This window comes from Balaenoptera acutorostrata, chromosome 16 (assembly GCF_949987535.1).
Source record: "Balaenoptera acutorostrata chromosome 16, mBalAcu1.1, whole genome shotgun sequence".
NCBI classification, from domain to species: Eukaryota; Metazoa; Chordata; class Mammalia; order Artiodactyla; family Balaenopteridae; genus Balaenoptera; species Balaenoptera acutorostrata.
The window spans coordinates 41,546,242-41,566,335 of record NC_080079.1 but is presented as its reverse complement, the minus strand read 5'-3'; the positions used below and the strand labels follow the sequence as shown (position 1 = coordinate 41,566,335).

General features: G+C 35.9%; 1 protein-coding gene across 3 annotated transcripts in view; it reads right to left on the bottom strand.

Moving 5' to 3' along the window:
- Positions 1-20,094, bottom strand: part of PRKG1 (protein kinase cGMP-dependent 1) — a 1,261,642-nt gene that overhangs the window by 18,764 nt on the left and 1,222,784 nt on the right. For all 3 annotated transcript variants that reach the window (XM_057531141.1, XM_007182835.3, XM_057531142.1), the window contains 2 exons: positions 3,797-3,936; positions 2,805-2,894 (listed from right to left, as the gene is read on the bottom strand). In XM_057531141.1, coding sequence (XP_057387124.1) covers positions 2,805-2,894; positions 3,797-3,936 — 230 coding nt within the window. The remainder of the gene's footprint in view (positions 1-2,804; positions 2,895-3,796; positions 3,937-20,094) is intronic.

Here is a 20,094-nt window from a genome sequence, read left to right as displayed (position 1 = left end):
ATGATAGCTAATAAAGGACAAACCAGGGAAATTGCAACAATTAACATTTCAGTGCTGTAGTTCCTATTTCAAAGATTAAAAAAAAATTTAATAGTCCTCAAAATCTGTTTGTATATATGGTATCATTTTAATTCCTACTTCTTGACAACAAATAAAAAACTGCTCTGTGTTCTTTTTCTATGCTGATGAGAAGAAAGAGAGTGAGAGGCAGGAAATGGTCAGCTCAGCTGCTAGGTGAAGGAAGAAGGATGTCATTGCTATAGGAGACTTCCTGCGCTAAATCCCTGAGGCTCAGAGGTCACACAAAGCCTTTCTTCAGATTAAGCTTACCACCAATACATTTCCTTTATGCTCTCAGAATAGCTTCTCCCTTACTACTACTTACTGGGACCCGAGAGGAAAATTAAAGGAACTGAACAAAAAGGTTTATTTTGACTAAGGATACTTTTATATACACTGTGACAAATAGCATAATTAATTTCCTTTTTCTCTTGGCATTTTTTTGGTTCTAACAGTTAATCTTTAGGATTTTTCAGCCCCAGTTTAAACAAGCAATGAGAAAGCTAGTCTGTGACAGTATTAATTGGAGCCTGGATGTCCAAAACTATGCTTTTCCTTTAGCAATTTCTTACGTAGGAAAAATAAAAGTCTCTTGGAATAAAAGCAGTAAGGCTACATACATATTGAATATCTAAAAAAGAAAGTTGGCAGAGGACAATGAGTCCAAGATGATTTTATATACGATAGCTTCATTGCTTTTAATGTCGAGGCTTCAGCCCCTCTGAATCTTTAGGAAGGATCAGGTAGCTGCTGTTTCTCCGGATCATGCCTCCTTAATGAATATTTAGTACACTGGGGGGACTCAGCAACTGTGTACCCCAAACCCAAGGATGATAAAAGGGAAGACAAAAGAAAGGGTCAGTAAGCAGTCTGGTGGAGGTAGAGAAAGGACCATCACTGATCTTTTCCCTCCATCCACTCCTCCCAAGACAAGCTGCTTCTTGATAGCATTCCTTTGCTACCCTGACAAATCCAAATACATCTCACTTGTAAGCCTTGGCTAGCATTTATGTACCCCAAAAATGCAAAATCAAGTTAAATAAGGAGAAATATGAAATAGTTTTCTTGCAAAAAATAAGTTGAATATTGATGTCTATGCATGTTTGAGTGGACTTTAGGTTAACTTTTATTATTATTTTTAAAACTATTTAAAAAAATTTTTACTGTTGTTGGTGTCTTTGTTAAAGAAGTTAATAGAAGTTTAAAATCGCTGTTCCTTTCCCTAAGTGGCTTATTATTGCTTTAATGTTTACTTCTACCCGTAAATCTCCTATTCTAATTAGAACAAAGTAGGGAAGAGAATTCAAATAAATCAGTGTATTGGAAGGTCAGGTCAAAAATAATACAGTAGAAGCACATTAGGATAAACCAGATATTAACTCACAAATCAGAATATTAACTTTCTGCTACATCCTGTAAGTTATGATGCATGGGACCACAACTGTTTTATTTATCATTTTATCCCTGGCCTCTATCACAATGCCTGGCATATAATCTGTACCCAAAAATTAATTAACAGTAATGTAGTAATACACTATGATATAATAGCTCAGTACAGATGTTAACCCTGTCCCCTGGTGCCAAAATGATACATTCCCTTATAGGCGTATTTACCTTGAATTTAAGGAAAAAAACATTAATGTAATAGGACACAATAAGGTAAAAAGAAACCCATTTGTCATATACAAGTAAGGCAATGGGAATAAAAGACCTGAAAGGGCAATGGGTACAAAGATATGAAGGTACCATAAGGATACAATTAGGAATGAGACTTCAAAGCAATAGTTTATAAAGAACTAGTTGTTCTATTCTGGGATATCTACAAAATAATAAACTGTCAAAAAATAACATGGCTTTCTGGGGACATTAGGGCTGTCTACAGCTGAGTCTGAAAGATGTTACCTGATGAAGGAGAGTCTGTGGGGTGAGATTGTAACAAATAAGAAAAGAAAAAGATGTCTAAAGGTGAATATTCAAAGGAACAAAGATGCCTTTTGAATGTTATTAGATCATTCACAGAAAATTGTAGTTTTTTTTTTAAGTAAACATTTAGGGTTGGTAGAATATTTTTTAAAAAAAGATAGTTTGCTATATACATAAATAGGAAATAGAAAATTAATTTTGAATAATTAAAAAAAAAAAAAAAGCTCTAAAGAGACCAACTTTACTTGACCTGAAAGGGCAAAGAGGAGTATAAGTGGGTTCCTTTTCTTCCCAAGACCAGGTAAGTCCTGAAAGGGATGGTTGGAAACTTCTGTTAATTTTGAAACCAAAGAACAATGTAAAGGTAGAGGGAAAAGTTACTTTGGAAAAAATTCCCAGTGTTAGGAAAGATAGCCCATCTGGAGAATGAGTGGACCAATCCAACTGACAGTTAACCTAGACTGCAACTATAAAATAACTTTCTCTTCACTGTTAACAGCAATGAAGTGAATTCTAGGTATATAGTTGTCTGACTGTGATATTCAAGTTAAACTAAAGCCTCTGCATGTACTTTGACAGGTACCATTTTTATGGTGGACTAATCCTATACCATTGGTTACAAATCTGAAACAGAGTGAGTTTCCTATTTACAGTAAATCACATGTATATAGTGGGTTGTGACCCATATTTACATTTTGAAATACAAGCATATGTAAAATGTAAATATGACTTTTATACTTTATAAAAATTGACTCTTCTTACAAACCATCACAATCAACTACATTTTCAAAGACATGATAGAAATTTCTTAAAACTCTTACCGATCCCTGAGAATGGTCCAGAGCTCTCCACCTAGGCAAGCTTCCATCAACATATACAAATATTTGCTGTCCTTAAATGTTCTGTATAATCTGTGAATTGCAAACAAGAAAACAAAGATTATAAACGTTACTGTCTTTTAAAAGCATGTTAATGTTTTCAGTGCCCGGATTACAGTCTTACTCTTGATTTACCAAGCTTGAAATTTTATTAAAAGAATGAGAAAGATCTAAATTCACAAAGAGGAAAAAGGAAGCGATGGCTCATGACTAAGATTTTCACACTGTAGGGGGTAGTCTCTCCTTTGAAATGGATTAATCCAAATGATTATGGACCAAGAGGGCTTCCTGGGGTTCCTCTAATTCCAATTTGGCTAACGTTTCAAGTGTGGCCTCTTGAGCAATATTTAGTGGTCATAAACATGCAGTGTGCATGGATATTCAGTAGATGACACTTTAAAATATAGATGTGTATGACATTTGTGCACTGTTCACTTAAATTCATGCGATACCCTGTTTTCATCAAGTGCCACTGGCAAATTAACTAGAAAAGCTTCTGAGTATTAAAAAAAATACCAACTCATTATTGTCTTATCAGTGCTCTCAAAATACTGAGATGGGATAGTCATTTCATTTTTTAACAACTTCAAAAAATATTCAAATAAAGAATATTCAAGGTAAAATAGTTTGATTTTTGGTATTTTGTCTTTCACACACCAGAGGTCTATGCAGAGTTCTTGGAATAACAGGATAAAAATGGAACATTAAGAACTCTGATATCTCCTTTGGGAAAAACATGTTCTTTTCACAGAATCTGATTCTCATTAAAAAAAAAAAAATCAAAATTTTAGTGTTTTTTTATTTAGTAAAAACTTTAAAAAAATCAGATTAAAAAATGTGTTTCTTTGTGTGAATCAAATGTGTAACAGTGAGCGCAAATGTGGTTGCTTTTCCACTTGGAGTTGGGGACTTGAGCCCTGGGGCAGGGTCTTTACCTTACTATGAAATCGGAATGAGCCCCCTGCATGATCTGCTTCTCCGAGCGGATGTGCTCCTGCTGTCTCGTATCCACGATGTGGCGTTTCTTGAGAATTTTCATTGCAAAGGTTTTGGATTCTTCACTTTTCAATTGGACCTTAAAGAAAGCCAGAAGGGAGGAAGTGAGAAAAAAAAAAACCCCACAGAGTTAATATAACAGAATGCATTCTTAGCCCCAAATTAACAGGTGCATGGAGCACTGAAATGACACCCCAAACACCACCTGTATCACAGTAAAGCCTTGCTGGAGCTGGGTTTGAAATCCAGGGCTCACAGCTATTGCCCAATCTCATTCCACTGGAACTGATGCATTTTCACTAACTGGATTGCCAATTAGTTTTGTGCCCACTGGGATTAGAAGAGGGAAAGTGTATTTGATTCTCATTGTATTATTTCATTTCATTTCAGATAATGTGTTTGAGTATACTTTACAGTTTTTCTCCTTCAATCAGAAAAATAAAAATAAAAACGAATTCCTTCTCCAGTTTTACTTCGACTGTGGAAAAAGTAGGACCATACGGTCCTACACGCTTTTCCTCTTTTTAGTCCTAATCCACAAACATTTCTAGAGTTATTTAATTCAGTGATAGACCCTTGTCTCTGCTGAGACTGAAAATTTATGTACTGTTATTTCTTCTTTTTATCTCACAGTCTTTCCCTTCCTTCCAGTTTAAAAAAAAAAAAGATAGTAACAAGATTTCTTTCTAAAGACTTTGGAAACTACTTTTCTTTTCCTCTCAAATAGGCATGATGGCTTTAATCCTGTCTGACCTCAGATAGGCATGATGGCTTTAATCCTGTCTGACCTTAAACCTTACTCCTTAGTTATACTAACTGGGAGACCTAAGCTGAGCCTTGAGGTCCCCAATGCTTCCAAGCCTCTGTCACAGCCCCACATGGCTCTCGGTGGCTCTGGAGACAGCTTGGGTCCTCCAGATGCCATTCCTCAGACAGGCTGCTGGTCTGTGTTCACTGTTTTACACAATATTTCAACAAGGTGACTTGCAAGGAAAAGAAGAGAGATAACTGAGCTAATCACTTAATGGCAATATAAAAGCGTTACCATTGAGTGTTCTCAAACCACAGAATTCTCAAGATAATACCAAACAGCCCATGTTTTTCTGAACTAATGAAAGCCTTGGAGAAATAACATGATAAGCTGTTTCTGCTTTTCAGCTGAAGTGTGGCTGTCCCCTCTTTAGTTGTGAATTGTTTACTGCTTTAGCTGCAGGGATAGTGATGGTCTTAAGCGTCTTGCTCATGTACACATGGACAGACTGAATTCCACTGAGAGAAGATTAATGTGGCAAGCTCTTTAGAAGAAAACACGAGGACACTTCAAATAAATAGGCCTCAGTTTGCTGCCAGCATTTGAGAATCTATATGACAGGTTAGAGGGGAAAATGGATATTTGAAAATGCCTTAAACAGCTAAAGGCCCTCTACTCCATTTGTGAAACTCTTTGAGATGACAGATTAGTGTGATACAAATGAATTCAGTTATAGTTCATAATAAAATACAAAAATGTGAAAACCCACTTCTAAAAGAAATCTGGATAAGAAAGATGACATGAAAAATGAGCTGTGTCAGAGCCCTAACACCCAGAGGAGAAGAAATCAGATCATATTCCCTCTTTAGAGTCTTACCCAGGTAAATGACTGAAAAGTAGATCACACACCGAATGTACAAATTATTCTCTTTAGAGATGGTAACACACATTTTAACTTGTGCACAGGTTAGGAGGAAAGAACCCTGGCTTTAGGGTAACAGGTCTGGACTTAAATCCTGACTCCACTTAAAGGCCTCTCTCAGTCCTCTTAGGCAGTTGAGTAACTGCTCTGAGGCCCAGTTCTTGCTGAGGATAACGCCACCTACCGTATGGAGTTATTGGGACCTTAAATGAGAAAGTGCCACTGCATGGGCATTCAGTGATGGTCTCTCTACATGTACCTTGGGTAGATCAAATGTTATCTTTAAAACAAAGCCAGATCATGTCACTTCTCTGTTCAAAACACTGCGGTGGCTTCCCATCTCACTCATGGTAAAGACAAAGCTGTCACACAGTCCGACAAGGCCCTACGTTATCTGAACCCCCATTCCCTGGAAGCCTCACTTCCTCCTTGCTCACTGTGCTCAGGTCACACTGGCCATCTTGCTGCTCCTTGAGTATAAGAGCAAGCTCTTGCTTCAGGCCATTTGCACATGCTATTCTTCTGCCTGAATATTCTCTCACAGTTATCCTCAGGGCTTGCCCTCTCAGTTCCCTAAATTCTCTGCTCAAATGTTTCCTAATCAGAAAGTCTCTCCTCACACCAGTCTACATAAAAGAGCAATCACCAAAAAAAAAAAAAAAAAAAAAAAGAGCAATCACCTACTTCTCCCTTCCTTTTTTAAGTGTTCTCTATAGCTCTTATCACAAGCTAATGCACCAAATATTTATCCTGATTACTTGTTGAGTATCTGTCTCTTTTCACCAGTCTGTAAGCAACCCAAGACTGGGGATTTTTTTGTCCACTGTGCCTGACAAAGGATAAATGCTCATTAAATATTTGTTGACTAAATGAATCAAAGAAAGAATGACATAAGCCATGATGACTTATCACTGGCAAAGCCACAAAGAGAGCTGGTATCTCAGCTCCATACTGTGTATCTCTGAGGTTAACAGGATAAAAACAAGGGAAGCTATAAATGACAAGTATGTAGCATTTGCTCTTTTTCTTCTTTCCGAAACTGCCACTATTCATAAAAAAGGAAGAAAAGATTTCTAAATGCTGATGCTTCACAGGAAATATACATGCCAAATATCTATGTGATACAGCTCTGAATTTTCAGTTGTTATATTTACAAGATGTTTTCTTAACCTTGCTTTTCCTTGAATGACTAAAATGTGATATTATTCCCAAAAAGCCTACTATATTAATAACATCATCTCTAGGATAATGTCAACTGGGTCTTGGGGACAGTTATCCATCTACATCTAAATACAAAATAAATTTATGAAGAGACAAAAAGAAATGTGTTCACTGATATGTTAACAATGGTTTTCTCTTAGGGAGATTTTTAGTTGATTTAGCTCTTTTTAACTTTTTTGAATTGCTCAATTTTTGTACAATTAGCATATCTCACTTTTATGGTAAGTAAAAATAATGACTCTGGTCATGGAAAAAAATTTTTTAAGTCTCTTTTAAATCAGAATAGCTATTTATTATTGTCTGACTCTCTCAAAGGATTCTGGTTCAGTGGAAACCACTCTATTAGAATTCCATGTATGCAAAGACCTTGAGAAGTTCTGTATAGGATAGCAACCTATTCAAGTTCGGGCTGAGCCACACTTTTCATCTCCTTAAAGTACGTGCCATAATGTTTTCTTTCAATATAAACTCTCAGTGTAAGTTACAGCAATTTGTATTTCGAGAGCCTAAGCTGTTACGCTTTATTATGAAAGTGTTTTCACAAAACTAATCCATGAAAAATTTTAAGGTGAAATTTAGTTTGCTTTTTATTTGTCCTATTGCTCAAATTAATTATACCAAGTCCACTTGTGCCAATTTGAGATGATGATGATTTTGTAGCAGGTCAGCTAGAGATATGACATAAATGTTGAGTGTGAACAGAGGAAGGCAAAAGAAGAGGAAAGGAATACATTTCTTCTTCTTGCTCAGGAATCCTTCCCAGCCTGGTTGGTTTAGGCATGATTCCCAGGTTTGTCTTTGCAGACTATCCTAACCCCATCTAGATGTACTGGTTGAGAATGTGAGCTTTGAAATTTGACTACCTTTGTTTAAATCTCAACCTTTTTTTTTTTTTGATTGTGATCTTGGACAAATTTCTGAAGCTCTGTCTTTGTTTCCTCATCTGTAATATGTGGATAATTCTCCTAGGTTACCTGTGAACATGAAATAAAAGGGCCTATATATCAAACACAGTGTCTGGAACAGAGAACACATTCAGTTAGTTGCCTTTATTCTTTTGTGCTTCTTAGTTTAATGGTCTCTTCAGGCCAAAGCACTTTTCTCAAAATATAATCCACCACAGGATGAATGCCACTTTGTACCCATTCCTATTCCCACCCCATCCACTTCAGTTCTACCAAGGGAATAGTAGAGGTTTGAGAAGCTACATCTAAAAGATTGCTGGCCCTTGTACCATACTGGTTTCACTCTCAAGACTTCTAGAAAGGAGACATGAATGAGAAAATGCTAATACTCGATATATTTCTTCTATTTTTTATACGTAATGCTATGTGCTATATCAGAAATTTAAATTGGAAAAAGTTTCATTTACAGTAAAATGTTGCTTCAGTGTGAATCACTGTGTTGCCATTTGAAGGAATGTATCCTTGAGCAAAGTGAATCTTAATGTGGGAATTTTTGACAAAGATTTTGACATGTTCTTAACTATCAGGTTCTAGCTGGTGCCCAGATAATACTGACCTGAAGGTGAGAGGCAATGCCACCAGCATTTTGAAGAGCTTTGAAGACACAATTGCTGGCTGTATTTAAATACATGCTTTCTTTTATCTGGGGCAGGCACTTGCTTTATAAAGGCTGGTCTCCTGTTGGACCTAATTCTTTGCTCTTGCGAGGAAGGAGGGTTATGATCAGAGCAAGGTTAAAACTAGCTCAGTGCCAATGACTGGGAGCTGGTCCTTAGAATCTGTTTGTCCATTCGTCTATTTAACTTTTTATTAACAGTTCATAGTTTATTTTGCACTGCAGATATCTTTTCATTATTTTGGAAGAAAACAGATTTCTGAACTATACTGTAATTAAAATGATTTATTAAATATAAGGTTTGAACTGTCAATATCACTTGGCCTATTATTATGCAAAATTCCTTTATAAAGTAGTTCATATTACAGTTCCATGCACGACAGGAAAGGGTGGCTCACTTAGGTAAGCTAATACTATAGAACAAAGATGATGAAGTGAGCTTAGAAAAGCTTATACAGGGGGAGGTGGCCAAGAGGGCAGAGTAGGAAGACCCTGGACTCACATCCTCTAACAGACACACCAAAATTACAACTACTTACAGAGGTACCATCTATGAGAATGACCTGAAAGCTAGCAGAAAAGATTTTCTACAACTAAAGACATAAAGAAGGAACTACCACGAGACGGGAAGGAGGGACAGAAACGCAATATTGTCAGGACCCACACCCTTGGGTCAGCAACTCACAAATAGGAGGAATATCACAATCATAGAAGTCCTCTCCAAGGAGCGAGGGGTCCAAGTCCCATATTGGACTCCCTGGCCTGTGGGTCCTACACCTGCAATACGAGCCCCTATAACGTCTGGCTTTGAAAACCAGTGAGGTTTATGTTTGGGAGAGCAGGAGGGCTTTAGGAAACAGAGACTTCACTCTTAAAGGGTGTGCACAAAATCTCACACACTCCAAGTCCCAGTAGTTTGAAAGGACCCTGGATCAGACCCACTTACTAATCTTAGAGAGCCTCTGGAGAGGCAGGGGGCAAGTAGGAGCACCCTTGGTGATGAAGACACTGGCGGCAGCCATTTTAGGGGGCTCGTTCTACCATGTGGACACAGGCACTGGCAAGTGCGACTTTGGAATCCTCTCTCTATCCTGTTAGTGCTGGGTACTCGGCACCAGCCCCAGGCTGGCACCTGCCCCAAGATGCACCCTGCCTCTCTGGCCCAGGTCATGCATACTGCTGTGTGGGGACTCAGCCCCACCACCAGTGGACTAGCACCAACTATGCAGGAAGCCTACCCTCCAGTGGGCCTACAGCCACTGCATGACGTATAGCCTTGGAGCCAACTGGCCTGGGTGGGGCAGGCCTGCTTACCAGCGCACCCACTGTAGTCAGCCCTACAACAACAGGAGTGTGCAAGTGGCCCACAGAGGGGCCTCCCCTAGAGCATACAGCTCTGCTAACCAGAGGGGAGTGTACTGCTGGGACACGTAGGCTATCTCCCACATAAGGACACTTCTCCAAGATCAGAAAATATAATTAACATACCTAATACACAGAAATAAAACCAGAGACTTAGGCAAAATAAGGAGAAAGAGGGATATGTTCTGAACAAAGGAACAAGACAAAACCTAAGAAAAAGAACTAAATGAAGTGCAGATAAGCACTCTACCCAGTAAAGAGTTCAAGATAATGATCATAAAAATGCCCACTGAACTTGGGAGAAGAATGGATAAACACAGAATTTCAACAGAGTTAGAAGATATAAAGAGAACCAAACAGAGCTGAAGAACACATTAAGTGAAATGAAAAATACACTAGAAGGAATCAAAGGTAGATTAGATGATACAGAGGAATGGATAAGTGATCTAAAAGACAGAGTAGTGGAAATCACCCAAGCTGAACAGAAAAATGAAAAAAAAGGATTAAAAAAAATAAGGATAGTTTGAGGCCTCTGAGACAACATTGAGTGTACTAACATTCACATTATAGGAGTCCCAAAAGCAGAAGAGAGAAAGGGACAGAGAACTTACCTGAAGAGATAATAGTCAAAAATATCCCCAACTTAGGGAAGGACACACATCCAGGTTCAGAAAGCACAGAGTCCCAAACAAGATCCACCCAAAGAGGTCCACACCAAGACACATTATAATTAAAATGGCAAAAACTAAAGATAAAGAGAGAATCTTAAAAGCATCAAGAAAAAAGAAAATAGTTATGTACAAGAGAAATCCCATAAGGTATCAGCTGACTTTTGAGCAGAAACTTTGCAGTCCAAAAGGGAGTGGCACAATATATTTAAAGTGATGAAAGGAAAAAAACCTACAACCACGAATACTCTACCCAGCAAGGTTATCATTCAGATTTGAAAGAGATAAAGAGTTTTACAGACAAGCAAAACCTAAGAGTTCAGCACCACAAAAAACAGCTTTACAAGAAATGTTAAAGGAACTTCTCTAGGCAGTAAAGAAAAGGCCATAATTAGAAATATAAAAATTATAAAAAGAAAAAATCTCACTGGTAAAGGCAATAGATCAACTACTTACAAAGTTAGCAGGAAGGTTAAAAGACAAAAGTAGTAAAATTATCTATATTCACAGTAAGTAGTTAAGGGATACACACAAAAAAGAAACAAAATATGACGTCAAAAAATTAAACAGGCAGGGGGAAGTAAAAATGTAGAGTTGTTAAAATGTGCTTGACCTTGAGCTCATCAATGTAAAATATTACTATAATAATATATATGTTGTTATATATGAACCTCATGGGAGCCACAAAGAAAAAACCTGTAATAGATACACACACAAAAAGAGAAAAAAAATCCAAACATAACAGTAAAGATTCTCATCAAATCACAAGGTAAAAGAGCAAAAGAAGAAGAGAGGAACAAAAAAGAACTACAAAAACAACCAGAAAACAATTAACAAAATGACGATAAGTACATACCTATCAATAATTACGTTAAATGTAAATGGACTAAATGCTCCAATCAAAAGGCATAGAATAGCTGAATGGATACAAAACCAAGATCCATTTATATGCTGCCTACAAAAGACTCACTTCATATCTAAAGACACACACAGATTGAAAGGGAGTGGATTGAAAAAGATATTCCATGCAAATGCAGATAAAAGAAAGCCAGGGTAGCAATACTTAATATCAGACAAAATATACTTTAAAACAAAGACTATAACAAGACAAAGAAGGGCATTATGTAATGATAAAGGGATCAAGCCAAAAAGAAGATACAACAATTGCAAATATATATACACCCAACTTAGGAGCACCTAAATACATTAAGCAAATATTAACAGCTGTAAAGGGAGAAATTGACAGTAATACACTAACAGAAGGGAACTTTAACACCCAACTTATAGCAATGGACAGATGAGACAGAAAATCAGTATGGAAACACTGGCCTTAAATGACATATTAGACCATATGGACTTAATATATATAACATTTCTTCCAAAAACAGCAAAATACATGTTCTTTTCAAGTGCACATGGAACAAATATCCAGGATAGATTACATCCTAGGCCCCCAAACAAGTCTCAATAAATTTAAGAAGACTGAAATCATATCAAGCATCTTTTCTAACCACAATGGTGTGAAACTAGAAGTTAACTGAAAGAAAATAACTGCAAGAAACACAAACATGTGGAGTCTAAAAAACATGCTACTAAACAACCATTGGGTCACTAAAGAAAGTAAAGAGGAAATAAAAAAGATACCTGGAAGCAAATAAGAATGGAAAAACAACAATCCAAAATCTATGGGATGCATAAAAGCATTTCTAGGGTAAAGTTTAAAGTCATACAAGCCTACCTCAGGAAACAAGAAAAAATCTCAAAAACATGTAACCTTATACTGAAAGGAACTAGAAAAAGAAAAACAAACAAATCCAAAAGTTAGTAGAAGGGAAAAAAAAATACATATGAGGGCAGAAATAAATAAAATAGAGACAAAAAAAGAAACTATCAATGAAACTAAGAGCTGGTTCTTTTAAAAGGTAAACTGTGAGCAAGACTTATCAAGTTAAGCAGAGAGCCCAAAAATAAAATCAGAAATTAAAGAGGAGAAGTTACAAGCAACACTGCAGAAACACAAAGGGTCATAAGAGATTACTATGAACAATTATATGGTAATAAAATGGACAATCTAGCAGAAATGGATAAATCCCTAGAAAGATACAATATCCCCAAACTGAATCAGGAAGAAATAGAAAATGTGATCAAACAATACCAGTAATGAAGTTGAATCAATAATAATAATAGTAGTAGTAGTAATAATAATAATAATAATAAATAACTCCCAACAAACATGAGTCCAGGACCAGATGGCTTTAGAGGTGAATTCTAGAAGACATTTAAATAAGACTTAATACCTATATTTTTCAAAGTACTGCCGAAAATTAAAGAGAAAAAAATGTTTCAGAACTCATTCTACCAGGCCAGCATCACCCTGATACCAAAACCAGAAAAAGATACCACAATAAAAGAAAATTACAGGGGAAATATCACTGGTGAATATAGATGCAAAAACCCTCAACAAAAATATTAGCAAACGAAACTCAGCAGTACATTAGAATGATCATAAACCATTATCAAATGGGATTGATCCCAAGGATGCAAGGATGGTTAATGTCTGCAAGTCAATCAGTATGATACTCCGCATTAACAAATTGAAAAATATCATCTCAATAGACGCAAAAAAATCTTGTGACAAAATTCAACATTGATATATAATGAAAACTCTCAGCAAAGTGGGAATAGTGGAAAAATACCACAATATAATAAAGGCCATACATGACATAGCCACAGACAACATCATATCCAACAGTGAAATGCTAAAAGCATTTTCTTTAAGGTTAGGAACAAGACAAGGATGCCCACTCTCACCACTTTTATTAAACATAGTACTGAAAGTCCTAGCTATAGCAGTCAGGCAAGAAAAAGAAATAAAAGGAATCCAAATGGAAAAGAAGCAGTAAAACTGTCACTGTTTGCAGATGACATGATATTATATATAGAAAATCCTAAAGACATCACCAAAAAAACTATTAAAACTTGTAAATGAATTTGGTAAAGTTTCACAATACAAAATTAATATACAGGAATCTGTTGGATTTCTATACACTATCTGATAGTTCAGATATCAGAACTATCAGAAGGATAAATTAAGAAAACCCATTTATAACTGCATTGAAAAAATACCTAGAAATAAATCTAACCAAAGAGGTAAATAATTGTACCCTGAAAACTAGAAGACATTAATGAAAGAAATTGAAGATGACAAAAACAATTAGAAAGCTATTCCACGCTCATGAACTGGAAGAATCAATGTTGTTAAAATACTCGTACTACCCAAGGCAATCTACAGGTTCAATGCAATCCCTAGCAAAAGGCATTTTTCACAGAACTAGAACAAACAATACTAAAATTTGTATGGAAACAAAAAAGACCCTGAGTAACCAAGGCAATCTTGAGAAAGAAGAACAAACTTGCAGGGGGGGATCATGCGCTCTGATTTCAAACTATACTGCAAAGCTACAGTAATCAAAACAGTAGGTACTGGCACAAAAACAGACACAGAGATCAATGGAACAGAATAGAATGTCCAGAAATGAACCCATGCTTATATGGTCAATTGATCTACAACAAAAGAAGCAAGGATATACATTGGGGAAAAGATAGGCTTTCCAATAAATGGTGCTGGAAATACTAAACAGCTACATGCAAAAGAATCAAACCGACAACTTTCTCATACCATATACAAAAAATAAACTCAAAATAAAGACTTAAATATGAGTCCTGAAACTATAAAACTCCTAGAAGAAAATATAGGGAGTAGGCTCTTTGACATCAGTGTTAGCAATATATTTCTCAATATGTCTCCTCAGGGAATGGAAACAAAAGCAAAAATAAACAAATTGGCTATACCAAACCAAAAATCTGTTGCACAGTGAAGGAAACTATCAACAAAACAAAAAGTTGGCCTATTGAATGGGAGAAATATTTGCAAACATCACATCAATAAGGAGTTAATATCCAAAATATACAAAGAAACCATACAACTCAACATCAAAAAAGCCCCAAACAATCCAATTAAAAAATGGGCAGAGGAACTGAATAGATATTTGTCCAAAGAAGACATACAGATGGCCAACAGACACTTGAAAAGATGCTCAACATCACTAATCATCAAGGAGATGCAAATCAAAACCACAATGAAAATCCACCTCACACCTGTCAGAATGGCTATCATCAAGATACAACAAATAACAAATGTTGGTGAGGATGTGGAGAAAAGGGAACCCTCATGCACTGTTGGTGGGATTGTAAATTGGTATATATAGCCGCTGTGGAAGGAGTATGGAGGTTCCTATAAAAAATTAAAAATAGAACTGCCATATGATCCAGCAATTTCACTTCTGGGTATTTACTCAAAAAAATGCCAAAACACTAATTCCAAAAGATATATATATCCCAATGTTCATAGCAGCATTATGTACAATAGTCAAGATATGGAAGCAACCTAAGTGCCCATCAATAGACAAATGGATAAAGAAGATGTGGTGTGTGTGTGTTTTATATAAAATAAAATATTACTCAGCCATAAAAAAATGAAATCTTGCCATTTGCAACAACATGGATGGATCTAGAGGGTAGTATGCTAAGTGAAATGTCAGACAGAGAAAGAGAAATACTATATGATCTCACTTATATGTGGAATCTAAAAGCAAACCAAACAAACAAAACTAAATGAAAAGAGACTCATAGACACAGAAAACAAATGTGTGGTTGCCAGAGGGGAAGTAAGTGGGGGTGGTAAAATAGGTGAAGGGGATGAAGAGGTACAAACATCCAGTTATAAAATAAGTAAGTCAGAGGGATGTAACATACAGCATAAGGAACATGGTCAATAATATTGTAATAACTGTATGGGGACAGATGATTACTAGGCTTAACTGCAGTGATCATTTCGTAATGTATGCAAATATCAAATCACTATGTAGTATACCTGAAACTAACATAATATTGTACATCAACTATATTTCAAGAAAAGAAAAGAAAAGCTTACACAGGAAACCTGGGTTCTAGTCCTAGATCTTTCACTAATAGGTTTATGTTTAGTCATATAATCTTACTGGGCCTCAGGCCACCTCTCAGAAAATGAAGTACCAAACTAAATTACATCTAAGGGTTCCTTCCAGCCGGAAGGTTCTATGAACCTGAAATTTGACATAATAAATATGCATTTTGAAAGCATGTTAATTATATTTAACCTTATGGAAACAGCCCAACAAACCTGTGGCAATAGCTTGGGCCAAAGGATAAAGGGGGAATTACCCTAGTAACACAAAGGTAGCATAAGGAAGCATGATGATTCACTCTGGAAGCATGACCCTGAGTTTACAGCACATGCATATTCTCCTGGGATGTGGAGGTTTTATTTGCTCTGTTCTCTCAACCCCAACACGTAAAGGGGATCTGCTTCTTAACTGTTGTATTTTCTGTGTTACTAATTGTCAAAGAACATGCATTGGATAGAAATAGTAGTAGCTTTCCCAAGAAGAGCATTAAAACAGACTCCAAGGCATAAGGAAATCTAGGCAGAGTCATCCTAATTGTAATAGCTGGACAACAGCAAAATAGGAATGGCAAATATTTTCTCTAAACAAACCAGCACACGATTTAATCAGGCAATCCATGTTACATGGGATGGCATACAATCATTTCTTTATTTTGGGCTGTCTTTATAAACAGGGAGGAAATAGATTTCTAAGTAACCCAGGAACAATGTGGCCATGGTCTGTATTGTAAAATTTAAGTAGCTCACATTTAATCCAAATTGAGGTAATTTACGGAATTCATGACAAGGTCTATAGTGAAAAGAAAAGTTCTATAAGTGAAGATGGAAAGAAGGAGGGAGGGGGGGAGGGAGGGAGGGAGGGAGGAAGGAAGGCAGGCAGGCAGGCAGGCGGGGGGAGGGAGGGAATAAAGGAAGGAAGGGAAGGAAAGAAAGAGAAAGAAAACCCTAGACTAAGAAAAATGTATAGGTCCTATTCTATAAGATAAACTGTGCCAAACTGTGGGAGTATGCTTTTCTCTACTCTGGTTACAGTTCTCAACCAGATTCACCAAAAGAGGCAAAAGACCCATAATAAAACTTTAACAACCAAGTAAACCAGCAAGCCAACTATTAGACCCTCTAGACATGCATAAACACTAGGTTGTTCTGTCTCCATCATTTTGCAATACTCCCCTATTGCCAGACAATGCTTCACAGCCTATCAGATACTGGCCTCAAACTCCATGTTCAGGAAACAACTTAAACAGCTCTGTTCTGTAGCAGTTGGGTACAGTAACAAAGCTGAAGTAGGGTATAAAGGAGCCATAAAATCACCATAAACTTCGAAAAGAAAAAAGGCATGAAGTCGCTGTGTATTAAACACCTTTATATTCAGATCCACATTGAACTAAATTTACAATTATACATGTAGAAAATAAAAATATTTAGTGTAAAACAAAGTTTTAGTGTAAGAAAACATGCAGTGAAAAAGGCTAATCTTTAGAGAGAGAGAGTAAATTAGTAGTTGCTGGAGCTGAGGGTAGGAATGGAGAGTATTTGCAAATGGGCCACAAGGATTCTATTAAAGTGATGGAAATGTTCTAAAACTGGATTGTGGTGGTGATTGTACAATTCTGTGGTAAGTAGATTATACCTCAACAAAGCTTTTAAGGAATTTTAAAATAAGAAAAAGCCAGAAAATATGTGTATCTATATTTTTTAGTTCTTGTCTTTATTGATTATGAGATAGGTATATTTTTAATTTACATTTTAAGGAACTAAATGTCAGAAATGTTTTTCTTTCTATGCTTATCTTTACCCCTTCAATAAAAGTTCCCCAATTAATCAAAAGTATATTTCATTTTTACTCTAGTTTCTGTAAACTATTAACATTTTTATAAAAAATTTTATTCTTTTTTATGACTTCTCTATTTGCTATTTATTAAAAGTCCTAAATTCAAAGAAGTCCTCATGTCCAAAAAAAAAGGTGGGATCATGGGTCATTTTAAGCAAAATGTACATAACTATCACAAAATTCTTAAAACTTTTCTAGTCAAAATAATACATATTTGCTGGGTAACGTCTTTTATTATTTTAATAATGTACAAACTACAATCATACCCAAGTTCATAATATCTGGAGCCTTATTTTCCTCACTTATGAGAATAAAACCACATTATTTTATAGTCACAGATATTGTAAGACCGAATCAGATAGTGTATGTGAAAGTGCTTTGAAAATTAAAAAGTGCTATGTAAGAATTATCATTATTACCATGACTTCCAAGATATGTAGGAATGCTAATTAAAATGGATACTTATAAATAGTATTTTACTGTTACAATTCATAATTAAATCTGGTTTTAAATTAGTTGTTCCAACCACCCGAATGAAACAGAAGGAATAGGAAAAATTAATGTCTGAATTTAAGGAAGTTTTTCTTTCAGAGAGAAAGAAAAAGCAGTGTTATTGCTCTGATGCAAATAACTTTTTTGGACATGACATACTAATGTGTCCAAGTATTCAGGAGGAGCCAACTTACTACATTACTGAGAGAAAGTGAAATTTTTTAAGGGCACAGAAAGCTTCTGTTCTACAAAGTAGTATTGGACTGTACTCCTCAACATTTCCTAACCAAAAAAAAGAATTCTTATGTGAGAATTACTTTTCTCTGTGTAATAGTACTATAAAGTTCAGGAAACATTAACCATAATCTTAATTAAAAACTTCTGTTTTCAATCTGTTGTTAAAACCTCTTTTCTCACTAGTTATCCACAGTTTTATTATTTACCTGTCTCTCTTCATTACACAATAATATCACAGATTTCTTTTCCTTAGTCAATGTCTAAAACTTAAAAAAGAACCACGGCATCTGATTTGTTCCATAGGATACACAGGGAGGAACATAGGGAACTTGTTACCGTCTGCATGATGCACGTCCAAATGACACAGAGAATGCAAAGGATGGACCATGAGTTGAATACGGATGTCAGAGTTGGGAAACTATTCAGCCATGAGCACGGAGGCATGGCCCTGTTGTACGATTTTATAGTTAAGACTTTATGTGTAAAATTTATTTCATAGATAACCACTAAGTTATCTATATTAATGGTGAGGTATATCAATTTCAGAACAAAGAACCTAGAAAAAGTAGCTTTTTAAAATTTATTTTATCATCTATTCTTTTTCATTTGATCCCACTTGCCATTTGCACAAGTGATAATCAAGAGACAGTCTCTCTGCTTTTCATCCTTGTTTTCCTTCCCAGGGTCACCTCAACTTCTTATCAAAATGTCTGTAACGCCATTTTCTCTGTAAATTGCCTTTAGACCTAAAATTCAGTTTTACAGCTAGTGATAAGAAACATAAGGAAATATCTGTATTTTTAAATTCAAATTGAGTTAAAAACATGTGAAGCAATTTTCATAGAGGAAATAGTTTTCATTTTAATTTTTTAAAAAGACATTTAACTTTTAGTTCAGAGGAAGATAAGAAAAAGAACCTCATACTTTTCTGTTTTTAATTACAACATGAACAAAAGTTTGGACTATTTTATAGAAATCATTTGCAAAGAAAGAGCACTTGTGATTTCCCTTAATAGGGAATTAGCACTGATACATTTTGACTCAAAGGGCTACCTACATTGATTCAAGATTGTTTCCTGAAATGTTGAAATTTAAACACACCATTTCTCTTCCCTACAGTACTTGTATTAAATAAACCTTATTTCATTTTGTAGGGATATTAAAATTGCTTTTATTACCTATGATGCACTTTAAATTGTTTTCCTTCATAATCAAATAGTTTCTTTCCCTTAAGATTTAATTTCTATGCATAATCTCCCTCATATAAAGAAATACTACATGAAATAGTTTTAAACTGTTGAATATTTCACATAATTCAACTTATTCTAATACGTAAAAACACACTTATAACTTAAAACTTCACATAGATGGAGTTGAGTATCGTAAGTTGACACTTCAACTTCTTTCATTTATTGACGCAGTGAAGATTTAAAATGAGTTTAAATGATATAGAGAGAATAATATATGGCAAAATTCAACTCTCTGAGATGTGATCAGATTAATTTATGAGAGGTTTTGCATTCTAATCACACTTTTGAGATGTTAGACATAAATAACTTTATAATTTTTTTAAACTGTTACTGGAAGACTTTTAATCAAATGGCTTATAATCAGATCTTAATGTCCTAATATATGCTATATTCAAACTTCACCCTTTTTTTTGGGGGGGGGGTTTATTTATTTATTTTATTATTTATGGCTGTGTTGGGTCTTCGTTTCTGTGCGAGGGCTTTCTCTAGTTGCGGCAAGCAAGGGCCACTCTTCATCGCGGTGCGCGGGCCTCTCATTATCGCGGGCTCTCCTGCTGCAGCGCTCAGGCTCCAGACGCGCAGGCTCAGTAATTGTGGCTCACGGGCCCAGTTGCTCCGCGGCATGTGGGATCCTCCCAGACCAGGGCCCGAACCCGTGTCCCCCGCATTGGCAGGCAGACTCTCAACCACTGCGCCACCAGGGAAGCCCCACCCTTTCTGATATTAAAAAAAAGTATAACTTCTCTGCTGTTTTTCTACTTCAAAATTTTCACAAGATTTCGTACTTCACATGTAGTTAAGCCAGTTCAACATGTGTTCACTGGTTTTTTGCTTATGCTAACTTATTTATGAAAAACAGTCACATTAAACATTGAAACTGCTTTGTTCATGAACGTGGAATCTGAGATTGTAGC